Raw genomic sequence first — 19,532 nt, 5'->3', positions numbered from 1 at the left:
TAATCGATCAGTGACCTCCATTTTGTTTTAAATAATAATAAAATACCTCACGTAAAAATGTAAGCGATCATTATCATAATCAGCTTTGGTCTATCCACTGCGAGACGAAGGCTTACCCCAAGCTGTTGTCACGTCTCAAGGTCACGGGTCCAGCAATCGAGGAGTGACCTCGACGATTCACGGCGAGCGTTGCAACGAATGTTTTAAAGGAATATCCAACTTAATTTCAGACTTGTATATAACAGAGCAGACGAACCCGGTGTTAATCTACTGCTGGAGCTGTCATCGATGGCTTCCACCATACCTCATACTTCACCATGCAGATCAGAGTGGGTTGATGAAGGGGATGGGTCGGAAACCAGTTCAGTTCGCACTCAGGAATTGAACTCAGTTCGCTGGGTAGGTCTATTGTATATATGTATGTTGAACTTCTATCGCACCGTACGTAGCCAACCGTACTAATCAGAGGTGCGGTTGTGTGTATATAACGGTGTGTGTGTGTATATATATAATATTCTTGATAAAGATTCTATGTATACCCTCTTTGTATATAAAGCCCCACTCTTATTTCACAGTCGTACAACAAGAGGCAGGGTTTTAAAATCCATGACGAGAAGAGTGCGTGTTAAAAAGTAAAAAATTAACCCGTAAAAACAAAGTTTTTCACTATAAATCCTTTATATGTGTGGCGGCTAGAGTCCTCTCGTCCTCTGGCTTGAGATGGCTGCCACCTATGGGTCAGATGATTGCCTGCCACCATTAAGCAATTGGTAATTAAATATAAAAAAAAATCCTAAAATGTTGAAAATTTTGGGAAAAAAATTTCACGAAAATAAATTGTCACGCACAACGAGTCTGTGTGCAAAATGTCAGCTCGATTGGATCACGGGAAGTGGGTTAAAAAACGACCGAAAGATTTGCACGCTCGTAAGTGCGCAATCAAGCAAGTGAACTTAATAGAAAGGATTTAAAAATAAAAACATTCTATTCTTCGCATCCTCCTCAAGCACTGTAACTCGTTTTAAAAGAAAGAAAGAAAAACCCATCTTAGCGCCTCTTAAACTTCGAGCACATGCCAATATCGTCCTCGACGTGCGGCCAGCCTGTGACAGCCTGTGACATTCACGAAGAGGAAGAGTAACGATGACCGAGAGGCACGCATGTGGAGAAGCCTTTTGAAGGAGGGGGGGGGGGGCAGCGGGGGGGGGGCAGTGGGGGGGGGGGGGCAGCGGGGGGGGGTCTCAACGCTGCCGTGTTCAGAATCTGACACGAAACCCACGCCTCCCCCCCCTTTTTCCAGACCCCCCCCCCCTCCCATTGGCATCGAGCTACCGGCGGCTACAATGTTTTTACACACCTCGGCTTTGCATGCTGCACCAGCATGGGGGCCCCGGTTTAATTCACCTCGCCGGATTAAACGACGTAATAAATTACCTTCCCTCTCTAATGAAAAACAGGTCAACGGATTAACTCCGGGCGCAAGAGTGCCTAGAAAATGTTTCGCGTTTTGTGTGTGTGCCGTATTAACATTCACGCACCCCAGGCGAAGACGCACATTTATTCTAATGCACAATAGGTGTTCGAATCGTTGGCCATTATCTTTATTCCATTTGGGAAACGCATTTGCGCAAATGTTTTCCCAATTATGCGACGGTGTGGTGAAGCGGTGGGTAGAATGGTTTTGCGCACTGCGCTATGAACCCGGCGACACGAGTTTAACTCCCGGCCATGGACAACGTCTGCGGCGAGAGATATCTGAACCAACCTTGCCCCCCCCCCCCATCTGCCCTCCAAGCAACCCGTACTGAGCAGCGTGGTGAAATATGGTCAAGCAACCCTTGCCACTGTGTTTAGTTTTTGTCCTTCCCCCGCATCTCCGATTAGCACGGTTGGCTGCGTACAGTGCGAAAGAAGTTCAACGTACACAGAGGAGGCCTTCATCGAGCAGTGGGTTAGCATTCGCCTGTAAATTATTTGTTATTTTACACTGACATTTATAGTAGTTAGGGTGGGTTTTTTTGGTGCAAAATGGTGTTCAGTCCTGTGCACACACAGCCATGCCTTGTTTGCTCCGCATCACTCGGTGGTGTCAGCGAGCACCTCCTGAGCCCAACGTGACGCGGCTTGCAGTGTGCAGCTCGAGTCGACCCATGCGGTAGGCAAGAGAGATGGAAGACCCACGATTTGCCACTGGTATTGTGCAGGCGTCCGGATTCGATACGGACATTTTATGTAAAAATTCTCATGCAGCGGCTATCTTCGCTAAAACTCCGTGTCTCTCTTTCGCACACAGAGTTGAGGTTTTTTTTCCCCATCCTGTCAACTGATCTACAGATCCTTGGCAAAAATGGCACTTTCTCAGTTGCTTTCGGAATGCATTTGATCGGTCGAACCGTGAATCCGATGACGAGGAAGGGCAAGTGTTGGCTCTGGGAACTTCTCGTAGAGAATTCGTTTTTTTTTTTTCGTCCAAGTTCGCTTCCCCCTCTCAAGTTTAAAAGCATCGTCGGCTCAATTATCCTGACTTCCCCAGAAGCACCAACCTCCCGACTCCTACCCCACAACCTCACCCCAACGTCAACCCCTCTCTCCGGCGTCCGCCACTGACGGGGGCACTGGAGGAGCAAAAAAAAAATCTCCAACCTCGACTCACGCTCCTTGCTTACAACGCTCAACTACGCCTCCGTAAAGACCGCCGATTTTGACCGATAATGTAATTAGCTGCGCGGACCACAACACCGCGCAGAGAGATTCATTGCACATGATACAGGATCTCAAGGCTAACCGCTGACCCACCCGATGGACCTCCTTATGACTTCATGCGCTAAAATAAGACGCTTACCTGGTTTGTAAGTGCGCAGTCGACGGCGCACTGCAAGCCGTGCCAATGAGATGGCCATTGTAGAAACGTGCTACTGGTCCCTAAAAGGATATTGATCTTTTATAATTGCTGGTGTCATCTCAGTATTTATTTAGAGTGGCAACCTTATAGGCGATAGTACAACCTGTCAAACATCGTGAGCCCTCCTGTTGGGCCAACAAAGTTTGGCCATGACAGAGCCCTAAATTGTTTCGTCGCTTTAACACCAAAATACGACACAGTAGGCGCGCCAGAAGCTTCCATGGAGTTATATTTCTTTTCGTATTGATATTTGTTTTATTTACTTTTAATTGCAAGTGCTTTCTTTGGGAGATCGACACATGCAAGTGCTTTGCTGGGAGCACTATAAGTGCAAAGCTATCGTCTTACTTGATAAATGATACCTCCTTCCGAAGGCGGTTTTTGGAAGAGGCGGTGGGGGGGGGGGTAGGTTTAAATAAAACGAAAACAAACAAAATACCCTCACCAAAATTGGAACTTTCCGTAATAAATTCTTACACCTGCGCACCGTTGCCTCGTCGACTATTAGGATGCCAAACTCGCTTAGGGGATAAGTAGAGCCCAAGGGTTTTGGAAAAAACTTAACACCACCGGCGACCCAACCCCTTCCGCCCCCCCCCCCCCCACCAGCTCCACCAATAAGACGCACGAGCCAATGCGGTCGAAAACGCGCGTTGTGTCCACGCTCTGCTTCGTCGGCAAATTATTCGGCATTGAAATAATTGCGAGATCTCTCGTCGAGGAACGTCGGTGAAGCCGCGCCGCGAGGCAAGCGCTGCTTGTCCGCAACTGAATTCCGCTGGACTCGATCGTTTAAAGCAGTGTTTTTTTAACCTTTACTGCAGCCTTGCACTTTAGTTCTCAAGAGCATTTTTAAAAATAATGTTAATAAATTCACAGGGTTTTAATGAAACAAAGCAGTTGTACTTATGAGCCCGTGCTTAATTTGTGTTTCGATGACTTACCTTCTAAAATAATCTGTCCACGTCTCGGTCCCCCAGAAAGGGCATCTCGCACTCCCAGGTTTAGAACCACTGCTATCCAGATAGATATATCCCCTTTTGTTGGAATGTCATGTTAGTTAGCACCGTGTGGCTCAGAGGTCAGGGCGCTGAGCTACCACCGCTGAGATCCTGGGTTTAGATCCAGGCCTCTGCCCGTGATCAGGCCATGTCCTCACGTGCAGCGAGTCGATGGTCTGAGCCTGAACACGAAACAATCATCACGTGAACTTTGGTTCAGCCCTTAATATGACTAAATATTAGATCTGAAAAAAAAACATCTGTTTGACTCGCGCCATGAAAAATACCGCGAGTAGCCGAAGTGAGCGGGACAGAGGTCACTTGAAAGAAATGTCAGCAGCGGTAGCTCTGTGAAATGCGCTTCCGTCGGGATTTTTCTCCAACGCGAAGGGCTGCAACAGCTTTGCGAGTGCTCCAAATGGATACTTAATCAATCACACAATGGAGGGTAACATTTTTTTAAAACTAAATAACATTTACAAAAAAAACACTGCCAGGGTGTACGAGGGGGTGGTGTGGCCAGCAGTGTGCCTGGCCGACTTTGTCTGCCCAGTGCTGACGCTTTACAGACCACATCAGGTCCCAATTTAAGGCTGGGTCAACCTAGGGGAGGCCCAGGAAAAGTTCTGATGGTGCCCCTTGCCACTGCCGTTCGCCACGGCTGGGCATCGAAGTCAAGTTGCCGGGTTCGTACTTGCGCTGCGATGACCGCTGTGCCACCCATACAAATACAAGACGTACGCACACGCACAGATGTATGTACACACGCACATGACATTGGACACGTGCGGGGAGGCTGCATACCATGGGATATGCCGACACGGAATGCGTGGGTTCGCTTTAAAATGCACGGCCGTCCGTCGTAACCTCAGCTTAGTCGATCGGTGTCACGTGTCGCTCACGCAAGCGGCGCTTTCCCACTGAAACTTCAGCTGATCCCAAGTAGCCTCAGCCTTCCACCGGCCATTAATCACGCCATCGCACACGGCTTGCACTCTGACAGGCGTCATCCATAACACGCACCTTTATAGACCCAAGACCCCCAAAACATTCTTGCCGGTACAGACTTGGCCTGTGCGTGTTGTTTGGTGAAAAGTATGTTCTTTCCCGACAGTGTGGATCCGTGCGTGCGTGCGTGTGTAAAAGGCGACCTCTGGACAGAGCCCAATACGGAGAGACGTGTGCCACAATGCTGTGGTGCGTGAGGTCTCTCTCAGCAGGAGAGAAGGTGGCGTGAGGCTGGTGGTGCTGTATATCCTCCCCTCCCGGCGACCATAGCACTTGAGAGAAGCGTAAACGTGTTTGTGAGTCGAGGGTCAGACTCGTCTCTCGTGTGTGAGAAAAAATATAAACAAAGCACAATTCAAGCCAACAACAGCTTGAACACTCTCATCTATCGAAGCCAAGGGATAACCCAGATGCATAACTATCAAACGCAATTGTAACACACACACAGACGTGTTGCTTTTATTATTGGTGATGAAATGCAGGCACAGCAGAAATTACGAGCGCTGCAAGAAACTTTTAACGAAAATGACATTAATGATTGGGCAAACGTTTCTCGCGGATTCATTTCCCTTGAGCAATGGTTGCAGAGAGAAGCTAAGAGATCAGGCATGAATAGTGCAATGTACACGCATACATACCCATGATCTAAGCTAGTCAGGGTTGAGCCCGGATAGTGGTTGGACGGGTGACCACCATGCACAGGGAAGCTCGCCACCGGCGGCTGCGGGGATCCCGATGTGGGCAGCAGAGGGCAGCGTCGCAACATCTGTTGCTCGAACCGCGACGCTCCGCCACGTCTACGTAAGGCGCCTTCGGCAATTCGCACTGACCGGCGCGGTGAAGTATGGTCAAATAACCCCGGCAGAGAGGCTCTCACCCGCAAGTGGGTTGAAAAAAAGGCGGTGTACATGTACACGTACCTACTGGACATCTGTGAAAGAGCTTTATAGCTCATCGGACTCCTGCAGTCTTAATGAATTTTCAGATTTTCTTTTTGTAGCCCGTTTCTATTTTTTACCTGGGTGGAGTAGTGGCACAATGGTGAGCACACTGTGCTCTGGACCTGGTGACATGAGTTCCATTTATGTGGCCACGGCTAACATCAGTGATGCGTGATGTCTGAACCAATCTTGGCCACCCCTTCACCAACTCACACTGCACAGTGTGGTGAAGTATGGTCATTCAAACCCCACGACTGACATGACATGATGAGGCCTTCATCCAGCAGTAGATGGACAAAGGGATCTAAAGTTTTATTATTCATTATCATGTAGCAATAAAGTCTCCATATTAATTAATTCCCAAAACACCTTAAGAGTAAAACCTGTATTTCTCTATATAGACAAGTGACAATACATACTCATACAACGTTTCTTGCCAAACACAAAAACTAGAATTATCGAGTGTGTAATTAACACTGCTTTATAACTGAAACCCGCGTTATTATGTTAATGATGAATGTGGTGAATTTGTGCCAGTGAAATCCCTCGTGTATATTTAAAACAGTTTTTCAATATGTACAATCTTGCCAGCTATAATGTCGTACAATGGTTTTTTTTAAATGCAGAGTTACATTTCACATTGACCCTCCTCCGCCTTTTGATAGAATCGGCACTGCAGCGGTGATGGGATGTTAATTGCCTCGCCTTGTATGCAGGAGGTTGTGGGTTTGATCCTGACCCTGATGCCTGTATATTTGGAGTTTACATGTTCTCCTTGTGGTCACGTGGATTTTTCTCCAGGTCCGATGGTTTTCCCCTCCACATTTACAAACGTCCATTTAGCGTATTTGGCTGCTAGAAATGTCCACGTGGTGAGCCACTTCGTTGAGCTATCATTTGTGGCCAAGTCGCTTCTGAAAAAGATCCATATGGCTTTAGTGGGCCTTACCTGGTAAAATACAAATTGTAGTTTAGTTTATAATAAACAAGAACAACCTTTATGGCTGCTCTTGTCACAACGTCTCAGAGTAATTATACGTCGCAGTAGTTATACAGTACAACTGAATCAGAGTAATTGTACATCAACATGCATCTCTGTCGATACCACCACATTGAACGTCCCGTCCCGCGAGTTCTCTGACCAAGTGCAGGCCCATGGCTCAAGCGGCCGTCATCCAGTCTGAACCTGCTCCCCACTCAGCCTCTCACAACACCATGCTCCCGCATTACTCGACAAAGGTCAAATGGGACTCATATCTAACGGAGTGGGACCTTGCCATGAACGTTCGTCAGCTCGCCAGCGTTGATTCAAGCGAGCCTGACTACCGATGAGACAGTGAATGTCGGAACCGCTCCAGAGTTTGCTTGGGTTGAACCAAATGCTGCTGAAATGATGTATTCGCAGAAGGCCGTGGCGTGGCTGATGGAATGTGTAATACATACCTTTATTTTGTTATGCGCAGGAAGAGATATGGAGAAGGAGGCTTATTGCCTGCTCAATTATTTCGTTGCTGTTTACTTGGGGTTTTGAGCCGTAGCTAGGGCCAGTTGAGATGGTTTCCCTTGGCTCTCTCACCGGCGTTCCTTTCGAGGGCACTTCCATTGGATGCAGTTTAATGCCATGCCCGCGACAACACTTGAACGTGCAACGAGTTCATCGCTGTGGGGCTTAAACAATGCGCCCCGGACCAAATCACCCCGAATGCGCACAGTCTAATGAAATCTCGCAAGCTAAGCGGGGTTGAGCCTGGACACCCCTTGGATGGGCGATCACGTGCGAAACACGAGTTGCCGTCGGGCAGCGGAGCTCAGTGTTGGTCAACAGGGGGCAGTGCAGCAGCACTACTGGTTGTGCTATACTCCTATGGTCCCCAAATTGCCCTGCCTGGCGTGGTGAAGTATGAGCAAACAACCCCCACCACCCGCGCGGTGTGGGTAGGACCGCATCCAGCAGTGGATTGACAAGAGGGCGATTCGAGTCGACTGTACGTACACGTGGAATGCTGCACTTAGGTGTGTACTCCGGCGAGTGCATGGCGTCCATTCGGGAAGTCGCCACCTTCGAGTGCGTCTCACTCCTGGAGTAAAGCTCACACTAGCCAGGTGCGTTCCATTACGCACAGACGTCTCCCTGCCACTGGACCCCAGGCAATGCACAACATCGCAGCCGGCTGTAGGAATAGTTTAACAGTTGAGCCTTACAGTCTGCTGGATATAATAGAAGATGATGTATGGGGGAAATGCAAAAGCTCAACTTACAGCTGACGCAGATGCCCAATTTAAGCCTATCCAAGCAGCCCAAGTGATTTCAAAGCCGACTGCAAGTCCCATGTGGATTGGAATGCAAGTCGGAATGAATACTAATAAATTAAATTCGGTACAATTGAATTAGGCTCGAGAAAACTATTTATACGCTGCTATTTTTGTCAGTTTTCTTTGTCAGCTTCCAGATGTGTCGGAAACACGGACATTGACGAAGAGAACGCAGTAAGGGGAGATTGGGCGCACAGAGAAATGTGGCATTGCCGCATGCTCGAAATGACTCCGAGAGAGAAAGAGAGTTGTGCGTGGCTCCGAGAGGAGACGCCACTCGCAGACGTCGTGGGCTTAGGCAGACAACCTCTGACTGTACGGGATGCTGACCGATGGTCAAGACTGGTGACGGAGTGGCAGCCGCAGGAGGGATGGGATCAGAGAGGGCGACCGCCACCGAGATGGAGGGTTGAGATCAGCGTCAAGTGCAGGAGCTGCACGGATTGTTGCATCCTAAGAATTGTAAAGGATGGCGACAACTTGGGGAAGCCTTAATCCAGCAGTGGATAGAGCATGGCTCTGCCCCCAATCTGCAACTTCATTATTCCTCTGCAAATGCAATCCTAACCTGTTGTGCTCCATGAAATATGGAATATTTTCTCCTTTCTATTTGGTAAATCCCTCATCTTCACATCTTCACTCCCTCTGCTAACCTTCGTTTTCCCCTTCTCCCATCCCGTCCCGTCCTTATTCTTCTCTCTCTCCTCCTCCTCCCACCACTCTCACCATCCTCACCATCATCTCCTCCCACCACTCTCACCATCCTCACCATCCTCACCATCATCTCCTCCCACCACTCTCAGCATCCTCACCATCCTTACCATCATCTCCTCCCACCACTCTCACCACCCTCACCATCATCACCTCCCACCACTCTCACCATCCTCACCATCCTCACCTCCTCCCACCGCTCTCACCATCCTCACCACCCTCACCATCATCTCCTCCCACCACTCTCATCATCCTCACCATCCTCACCTCCTCCCACCACTCTCATCATCCTCACCATCCTCACCTCCTACCACCACTCTCACCATCCTCACCATCCTTACCATCATCTCCTCCCACCACTCTCATCATCCTCACCATCATCTCCTCCCACCACTCCCCTCCTCTCCTCGCTCGCTCGTGCCCGTCCCTCTGGGCTCCTTGTGCCACCTCTCACGATACCTCCGTGCTCGATCCTCCCGATACTCCCTCCTCACTCTCACAATGACCCCCCTCTGTGTCTCCCCCCCCCCCCCCCCCCCCTGTGTCTCACCCCCCCCCCCGGCTGGCAGTGGGTGCGAGCAGTGCGCTGTGCCCGCGCGGATGCTCCGGGTGCTCGGATGCCAACGGCTGCCTCAGCTGCATGCCTCGCTTCTTCTTCCACCTGCAGCGGGCCGGCATGCGGCAGCTGGGAGCCTGCCTGCACATGTGCCCCTCGGGATACTACGGCCTGCGCGCCACGCACATGAACAAGTGTGCAAGTAGGTCCGCCAAAGCCTCGCGATATCGTCGTCAATGTCGACGCTTCTCTCGCATCGTGCGTAGCCGACCGTGCTAATCGGAGGTGTGCGGGGAAGGACAACAAACTCCAAGACGAGACTAACGTGTCGTGATGTGTATGGGCAGCGACAGCAGCATTACCGCCAGCACCTTAATCACAGTCGGCATCAATCCTTCATAGATTTTTGGGCGAGGCGGTGTCGTGATTTGGCCAAATATTTTGTCGGGAAAGCCTCCACCATCGGAACACGGCCGCGACAAATTAAATTGTCCCGCCCTCGCAAGCGTCTCTCGCGCCAATTGTTATCGTTTCAGCTCGCAACCGTATTGAGAAATTGGATAATCATTGTGATTGCAATTGTCATAGGCAGCAGCAAGATTATCAGCATTATAAATAACATAATCATCAACACACAGCAATATGATGATTAGTACCACCACTCCCATCATAATCGTCATCATCATCATGACCATCAGCAAGAGTTTCAGCAGCATCATGTGTCACCCACGTGAAGGAGTGTGCAAGTCGGTCCACCCCTACCGGAACACATCATCATCATCAATGTCGCTGTTATTATGAACGTGAGCAGCAGAACTACCATGATCAGCAGCATCATTATTGGTATGACCATCATCTTCAGCATCGCATCAACACTATCAATACCATTATCATCAGCAACTGGCACCTTAATACAAAAAAATGTTAAAAGCTTTCGAATGCTCAGTGACGATTTCTAGATATATAATGATCTTTTAAAAATATAATTTGAATTCACTCACAAAACATTTTCCCATTTGCTCTTTTATTGGCAAATAAAAACTCCTTAATTTGTGGGAAAGTAACTCGGCTGCGAACGATCTTCTCGCCGCCTTCTGATCCCAGAATGCAAGATCGAGCGCTGCGACACGTGCTTCAGCAAGAACTTCTGCACGCGTTGCCTCCCCGGCTCGTACCTCTACAAGGGGAACTGCTACGAGTCGTGTCCAGACGGCTTCTCCCCCACCAACCACACAATGGAGTGCGTGCCAATCGGTGAGTCACGCGCCAGTTACCCACACACCGATTGGTGAGTCACGTGCCAGCTACCCACACACCGTGCAGTGCGTGCCGATCGGCGAGTTACGCCGGAGGATATTCCCATACAAGGGCGACGTAGATTGAACGTCAGTTCAGGGTAGAAGGGGTAGAGAGGGGCATTCAAGGATGGGATGGGAGGATGCGCTGGAGTATGATGACGAGGACAGTGGATGTGAATGAGGGAAGGGGCACAGAATAGAATCGCACAGAGAGAGAAACATCTGAGCAGCCACTCGCCACGTGACGATGGGACGTTGGGCGTCCAAGAAGGACGACAATTCCCGAGTGCAGCTTTGCCATCGGAACTCTGTAAGTGGGTGCCAAGCAGTTAATTCTAAAGCCATCGTCATCAATACTAAAATTAAGCGGTAAAAAATACTCGCTCACCCCAAACATAAGTGGCTGTTTTTTCAAACAACGTTCCTGTTTGAATAAGTACAATATATTTGATTAAAAGTTATGTGCCTTCCGATATGGTTGCATTGGGGTGCTATTTAAACTTTAATTGTATTGTTTGGGGAATTAACGTCTCACAGATAAGATTATATATGTCCAGGCTAGGGATGTCAGTACAGCAGTTATTTATTAAATCTATCTGTGCAGAGCTTTGAATGTTTCTCCCCTCACTTGCTCGGTGGATTTTCTCCAGTACTTTGGGTTCCTTTCACACAACCACCCATGAACAGAATTTTCCAAGGCCTATTTTTGGGTCATAACAACTAAAATGACCAGCAATATACTAGCCTTGGACATTGTCAAATGTGCAAAGGGTCAGTCATAGAATAAGAGCGGAAACTACCGATTTGTTTTCAACTTTGTTACTATTGCTCTGTGCCGTGTAACACACTGGGCCGTTTACTTACACGAAAACACGACAGGGTCCTATGGGTAAATGTTAACATTTGCTTAAGATAGGCTCTAGAATTGGTCAAACATACCAATTCCAGGACTCTCCTGAGAAGAGTCTTGAGAATATTGTCAGGCTTTCCCAGATAAATAAAAAGTGCATTGCTGTTGTTATTGTTACTAACCCTTTCCCGTTCCGATGACGGACGTGTACGTCATCGGAACGGAACCGGAAGAAAAACTAAACTGTGCCACACACGTGTGTGTGTGGCACAGTTTGGCACCAGCTATCATAGAGTGCGGTTGTGTCACTACAGTTATTTGCGGTGAGTAAAATGACTTTAAAAACATTGGTGGATGCGGACACCCCACCCTGCAACCTACGGTCTTATCGGAACGCGAGAGGGTTTCGGTGCACGGCAAACACGTGGCAATGGCTGTCCTCTGTTCCACACAGTGCATTGCGAGGTCTCCATGTGGGGGGAGTGGTCCCAGTGCACGAAGAACGGACGGCAGTGCGGGTTCAAGTGGGGGCGCCAGTGGCACGCGCGGCAGGTCGTCCGCTACCCCAGCAGTGGCGGGGGGCTCTGCCCCCCACTCCGGGAAGTGCGCAAGTGTCGTTCGCAGCATCGGACCTGCCCTGACGACGGTGAGTCGAAAGAGTACGCGTTGGGGGGGGGGGGGGGGGGGGTCGGACCAATAAGAAATGGGGCATTTGTTCAGGTACGTGATAAAGGGGCATGCGTTGTCGCACGTATGACGCCCCCCCCCACCAGCGGACTTGAGGTGTTGGCGGATATGCAAAAAGGTCAACTGTGTAAATAATGTACAGCACCTAGTGCGCATCACGACGGGTAAGACTCTGCGCCAAGTAGGTTACGGTACAAAAATAAATCACAAATCGTTTTGAAATGCGGGGAAATGCTTTGCCGGGACATGAAAAGTCAGCGAATAACATGCAAGATTAACCATACATTGCTGTTTCCGAAAAATTGTCAAGAGACAATAATCATTGCCCCACGAGCAAATTCTGCACTGGGTGAGGGTGGTTGATTGGTGAGGGCAATTGTGTGATGGTCTAAATGTACGGTGTTGTACTGTACTACGACACAAGGCTGCCTCCAGCAAAATTGGTAAAACTATACTCAAATAATGTATTTTTCAGCAACTCTATTCGGAAAGATTTTATTTTGAATGTCACTATGAGGTGGTCAGGTTATGGCAGTGCAACAGCAGATTCTTGTATCTATCTGTGCGGAGCTTTGAGTGTTACCGCGCTCTGGGTTTTTTCCACATGGTCGTTGGGCTTCACCCACATGAAGCCAAATACTCGTGATAGCAATCGGCCAAACGTGCCAATTGCACAGAATCACCCGGGAAAAGTGAGGTTTTCCAGGATGAATAAAGGGCATTGATACTTCTCCTTGCACAAGCTTCGAGTAATGGTGGCTTCCTTGGACCGAATCCCCCCAGAAGCCAAGCAGGCACCAGGTTTGGTAGTGCGTGAACGTGTGGCCACCAAGCGTCAGACGAGTCGTAGCGGCGTGGTGGGCAGCAGAGGAAGGTGCGACAAAGCCCATTGTTGTGCTGTACCTCTATGCTCCGGCGTCTATGTTTCCTCACCTTCACCAGGCCTAACCCTGACCAGGGTGGAAGAAACATGGTCAAACAACCGTGGCGAGGCGCACACGGCCTTGTGAGAGGCCCACATCCGGCAGTCGATCGGCAAAGGGGGGCCCCACTCACGTGCACAATTGCGACATTCGCGACGATCGGCGTGCGAGTGTGGATATGTGGTGTGTCGAGGTGAAGTGTGTGTGTGTGTGGAGTTGGATTGGGCACCCAAAGACGATGTGATGACTCGCATCATGGGACCTCCCTTGCCAGTATCAAAATATAAGAAAAGGTTTTACCAGAAATGGTGAAACCTATTCTTATAAAGTGATGACTCGCGTTTCACGCAGCGCATCGTGCGATTCTTCCGCTGTCCTACGAGAGGGTGCGATAGGGCTTCAGTGCAATTTGAGTTGTAACGGAGCTCCATGGGACTCCAGCCTCGTAGTCCTATCAATCCTGAATCATAAAAGGTTAAGGGGCAGCCCTGCAAGTGCTCACTCGCGCCGCTGCTGACTAACGGGCCTCCACTAGAGGAGTGCAGCTCTCTAGAGTGCTCCTCTGGAGTGTAATTTGGCCTACTCTTCCTCGCGGGTCATACGTCTTGGAAGAGGTGGGAATAAGCACAATGTACCTAACCCCATACCTGACCTTCCCATTGTCTAACCGTGCAGTAGTCAGTTTAACACGTCGGATTTTGCGACCAATTTTATCCATAATAACGGGTTTTGTTGACGTGAAAACCCTTACTAATTAGCTGTGTCAGGTGGTGGCGGGTTTAACGACGCATTTATATTTACCAGATCTAACCCAAAAAACCTTTGTTATTGGAGTACTCATGTCGCTGGGTGGACAGGAGGAATTTCAGCAAATAGGGGGCCTCTACATTGCGAGTCAACCATGCTAAGCATTTCACCACTTGAGCAGCAGCATCCCGAAGTATAGCAGGCTGGTTACACAATGAGGAAGTTCGTTTTGTTATGATTACAGCTGTGTAGCCCATTTGAAGGAGGGCACTAAAATGACAAAGCCTGCTTAAGGCACTTTGGCAAATATCAAATTCCATTGAACATAGAAAAATAAATGTTTTCAAATTAACTGTGGTTTATAATCCGAATGCAAAAACATTGCTTCGTGAATTCTGAGAAATTTCAGTCTGCTATTTTTCAACTCTTACCCGCGCCAATATATTATCCCTAGGAATAACTGAACAGAGCTACCAAAAATGTCCTGTATATATTCGAAGCACAGAACATTACCTCTTCCAAAGCAGTAAAAAGGCTTGTATTCTATATGTACAAGTTATCTTGGCTAAGTTAATAATGCCTAAAGAGTATGTGATTATACTTAATCTCTTTTGTTGAGGGTTATGAGCTTTGGTGGCAGAGAAAATCCTTAAAATCCAACATATTTTTCTTTCCCACATTCCTCTCGTATTGCTGGACCCAGGTCTATTACTCTGGTGCGTGGGTCAGGCCTGTGTGTATACTTTAATCAAAACAACTTTTCTACACGATTTATTGTTCCTGCATGGTAGAGGAATGAACTCCAAAACATTGTACATCCGGATTATTTTAATTATAAATCAAGTACATGTATGCATCATGTACACAATGATGCAATGTCTGGCTTAAGTGATTGCTGTGACTTATCATGATGGTGCAGAAAGGCTAGAAAGATGAAATTTGGCAAAACTATATCGGCTTATATCCAAGGGGATGGGGGGAATTATACTTTGGGCCCAGAGAGAATTATGATCCAGAGGTTAAATTAATATCACTCACAGGGTAGCACCAGCTTAAATGTCATGTTACTTTAAGTCCCGTGCTAAACACTTAAAAATACACGATCCCCATCATCTGTTAACCAAGTAATATACCTCACGTGGTGTCTGACACGTTGATTGAAAGCCGGCAACGCCGACTACGTCATGAGTATATGTATGGCAAATATTTGTTTCGTAATTCTGGACCAATAATTTATGCTAGTGCCATCACACAGTGCAATGAATTACCAATTCTAAATCTGAATAGAAACTGGGAGCACCACATTTTCGCTCTGCAAAAACTGCACAAATCGGTACTCAAACTTAAGCATCGTCTGGAAGAATTCTTGATGAAAAAAGGCCATACTTTAAAGACATCTGCTGATATTGAGTCGTGCAATACTACACATACCCACCCCAGCAAACAATTTGGAGCTAACACTTTCCAGATTGCTCCATTTCACCGTAACATTGCACGTTTCCATGTTCGTGTATGCATCTCTGTTTAAGTTTCTTACACTGTTTTATTGCACAGAGTGCACTGTGGCTATGTAAACATATGTCGGCTTTAAAACGTGGTCAGACCTGACCAGAGAACATGGGCACACCGCCAAAGTGTAAGTGCCCTATCAGACTTTACCCTCTGCTGCTATTTCGTTTGCTAAGACGTTCACGTGTGTGGCACGGTTAACCCCTCCGAGCTAAACCGCGAAGAACATCGTGTGAGTGAAAGTGACACATTTCACCGGAGGTGCTCAAGAGCTCGTAAGAGTAAATCCTTGCCCCGAACCGCCACGCTCCGCTCCGTCTCGCAACCTTTTCGCTTCCTCCCCCCCCCCGGCCACCTCCCGACCCCCCAGACAACTCACGCCACGGACGGCGTGGCAAGAAGCGGAAGAACAAGCACAGGAGGCCAGGCGCCGCGAGGGGGCCCCAGGCGGCGCGCGTCCGGGACAAGCCGGCGGCACGCCAGCAGCGCACGGAGCTCCGCACGGAGCGCACGCCGGCGGGGGCCGTGTGACACCGGCGGCGCTTCCTCTCGTCCCGTCACCACCCCTCCCTCCCAACCCCAACTTGTCTGCTTCACGACTGAACGAGCGACGCTCCCTGCTTGTTGGCGCTTTTGCTCCGAGCGGAACTCTTTAACGGCCAACGAGGAGGACGCCCTTCGCCGCCGCGTTATTTAAGGAACGTTTTTGCTGAAGAAAGAAAATCTTGCTGGGGGGGGGGGGAATCACTCGTCGAGAGAGATGGGGGGGGGGGCAAACGTTGTTTTTCCACAACTGTTTAGTTTTTATTTCGTCGCTGACATCGTCGCTGACATCGTAGTCGTTTTTTTGTTTGTATTGCCCCCACCACCACCCCCGTCGCAATTATCGCCAGAGGAACGCCCGTCCCTCCGAGGAAGCTTCTTTGCTTGCGACTATTATTAACCTCATTCCGCTCAAGGCTCAAGGCACACGCGGCGCTCCACTTTCCTCGACAGAAGAGAGCCGTGGGACTATGTGGACTGATCGCGAACGAATGTTCAAAGCTCTTAGAAGAAAGTCAGAACGTTCTCTGCAAATGCGCATAGAACTCTAAAGCAGCGCTGTGGTTTTTGTATCATTATTTTGTCGTACGTTTAAACGCTGTGCAGGATGTAGGAGACCCCAGAAAGCACTGTTCGCTTTGAATGAAGTACTGTACTGTAACCCTAATGAGGCACGTTCATGCTTAGATGTGTATACTTGTACATTGCAATATTCTAGCCTTTGAATGTTAACTTTGTAGTTAAATTTACAGTATGTTAAACAAACAAAAAAAATCATCGTAAACTAAATTATTGCTTGACAGTACAGATCTAACGTTAGCCCCCAGCTTGTCAAATGCATTTTGTTGCTTTGAGCGATGGTGCGACTATTTTGACTGCGTTATTTACGGCATAGCACAGGGATATGGGCGATGAGTCAAAGGTGGTTTGGTTGTGCCAGTAAAGGGTTGTATTTCGCAAATCATAACAAGGTAACCGCAAGCATTGGTATCAAAAACTAAAATAAATAAGTACACGACTCATTTAGCTGTATACAGTGTAATGCTATTGTGAGATTATGTTGAATTTCTATTGTACATCCCTATTTAAATTTGTAAATAAGTTTTTTTATATCTTATACATGAACAAAACGCATTGCAAGATATTAAAAGTAATATCACAATTTAGTATCATGTGGTATTGAGATTATGCATATTTCAATGTCTATTTAAACAAAAAGCAAAGCAAAAAAATGTCGTGAACACAGTCAATCTGTTTTCTCAACCAACCGGGCGCCGATACACGACAGGTTTTGCAACATTTTCTGCACAAAAGCTGTGGCCTTCCAAGTTCACGTGAACCCAACGCTATGCAATCCTCTGACAATCGCAGTGGCTTTGTTACTGGAGCGTGGAGAATATTTGCAAACCTTGTCACGGATCACCCAGATATATATTTTTTCTTCCTAACACACAAAGAGCATAATCGGTGCGGGTGACATTTTTTATTCCGTTGAATTTCACCAAAGTCATGTTGAAATGGGCCTTTTGTCTAGATGCCAATTATATCTACTGCCATTGACAGCTTGTGTTGCCACTCATTCACGTCAAACGGTCTGAAACATCTACTTCAGTGTGCCTCAGACACATTTGCAGATACTGCTGCATGGACGGTAACTGCGGTGGGTGTACAGGATGAGTGATTGGTACCTAATGGGGTTCGACTCATCGTGTTATTGGCTGATACAGGGACTCCTCTACTTACGAACGAGTTAGATACCAGAGGTCTGTTCGTAAGTCGATTTGTTCGTAAGTCCAACTTTACTCCTGTCGATTCCAAACATGAACAGCATGGACACTAAACACGGGGGTGGCTTTAAAAATTGTACAATCTCATGTAGATGCAGATGCCACTGGTTCTTCACGTTCTGCAGATGTAGATGCCACTGGTTCTTCATGTTCTGCACATGGAGATGCCACTGGTTCTTCACGTTCTGCAGATGCAGATGCCACTGGTTCTTCATGTTCTGCACATGTAGATGCCACCACCGCCATCGATTGCGCGGCGGTTGAACTTACGACTCTCGGTCCGAACAGGCGACTGGACATACGGACAGGCTTGTTCGTATCTCTGAAAGTTCGTAAGCCGAATGTTCGTACCTAAAAGAGTCGCTGTACATTCATTCATATAACGCTGACTTAAACGGGAAAAGAAACATACAATAGGTGGCATTTGATGGACAATGGATCTTTTTCACAGGGTATGAATGATGCCCTCATAGCACATACATGATGCTTAATAAGTAGGGCCATTATATTTTTAATTTTAAAGCAGTGTTATGGACAAATGCGTGGAAGTGTTTTGTTAGCTGTGCTTGCGCACAGCTTGCCAACGCAGCAATCAGCACCAAAGCAGCATAACCAAACAATTCGTCCACTGGGGGATAGCAATGTGGATCACTCCCTGTCTTGGGCAGTAGATGGCAGTCTCTGGAACGAATTTCCTGCCCACCTCTTGGACATTTCGAATGGCTCCATTCCCCACCCCCCTCTTCCAGCCACAAAACGACGGCAGCTCTCACATCAAATCAATAAATGCATAAAGGGGGTTGAACGGCCATACGCCCGAAGTGGAACTGCTGATACCCCCCCTCCCGCTGCTGTGCTACGCTCCTTGACGGCGTTGTGAAATCCCTTGGGCCAAAGTGTGTCTCGCCACGTGCTGTGGGTCAAGCTGATTTCCTACTCGAATGCATATTGATGCGGTCTCCCCTTTACAGCCAAGCCAGTGGTGGAATTTCCATATTCACGGTGGGGGGGGGGGGGGGTCTATCTGCAGTACAACCACCGTTGACTTGCCAATTTTATCGACCCCCCGGTGTTAAGATGGGCTGGATACAAACTCCCTGACCGGGATTTGAACTCGCCAACCTTGGCACTGCCAAGCTTGCTCGAGCTCTTACACTGAGACACGTGGACGTGCTGGTGCCGTGCGCTGATTGGAGACGGGCGGGTGAGATAACGCCATCGTGGCGTTATCTCAACAACAATAACGGCCGTTCTCCACCAAGAGGCGGTGATGCCACTACAGCGCTTGTGCCAGGCTAGGTGTACCTTGTGAGCAATGGAGGGCCGTGTATTTTACACCGATGCCTTCAGTGCTATTCTCCTGCAATTAAATCGCCTTCAAATAACCTCACCATGACACTAGGGCTCTAGGCTATTGTCATTCGACGTAACCACCCCATATTCACAGTGACCTTTGTCGAGTGTAGTAAAGTGATTTAACACGAGGCTCAACACCTATGACAATTAAAATACACTAATTGCAGAGACGTGAAAACATGGTGACTGAAACCATCAAGGATGTACCACTATTACGCAGTATGACAGGATGCTGCATCACAAATAGATATCACAAACCAGAACAAACTCACAACAAGTCACATTTACTCTTATGACCACCAAGCAAGCAGAAATGCCGTAAAACACAAATAACACAATCAGGATTCAACAGGCTTCACCACAGAAACAAATCTCAAGTATATCTAAAAATCTAAACGTC

General features: G+C 48.1%; 1 protein-coding gene across 2 annotated transcripts in view; it reads left to right on the top strand.

Moving 5' to 3' along the window:
• The window catches only part of LOC133349272 (R-spondin-3-like), a 28,913-nt gene extending 11,758 nt beyond the window's left edge, over nucleotides 1–17,155 (top strand). For both annotated transcript variants that reach the window (XM_061562633.1, XM_061562632.1), the window contains 4 exons: nucleotides 9,446–9,634; nucleotides 10,537–10,686; nucleotides 12,035–12,226; nucleotides 15,817–17,155. In XM_061562633.1, the coding sequence (XP_061418617.1) occupies nucleotides 9,446–9,634; nucleotides 10,537–10,686; nucleotides 12,035–12,226; nucleotides 15,817–15,977 (692 nt within the window). In that variant the 3' untranslated portion in view covers nucleotides 15,978–17,155. The remainder of the gene's footprint in view (nucleotides 1–9,445; nucleotides 9,635–10,536; nucleotides 10,687–12,034; nucleotides 12,227–15,816) is intronic.
• The last annotated feature ends 2,377 nt before the right edge of the window (nucleotides 17,156–19,532 follow it).

Source organism: Lethenteron reissneri, chromosome 29 (genome assembly GCF_015708825.2).
Source record: "Lethenteron reissneri isolate LAM-NWPU_2019-01 chromosome 29, ASM1570882v1, whole genome shotgun sequence".
In the NCBI taxonomy this organism is placed as follows: domain Eukaryota; kingdom Metazoa; phylum Chordata; class Hyperoartia; order Petromyzontiformes; family Petromyzontidae; genus Lethenteron; species Lethenteron reissneri.
Note: the sequence above shows the minus strand (reverse complement) of the source record. Positions and strands in the feature narration are given on the sequence as shown.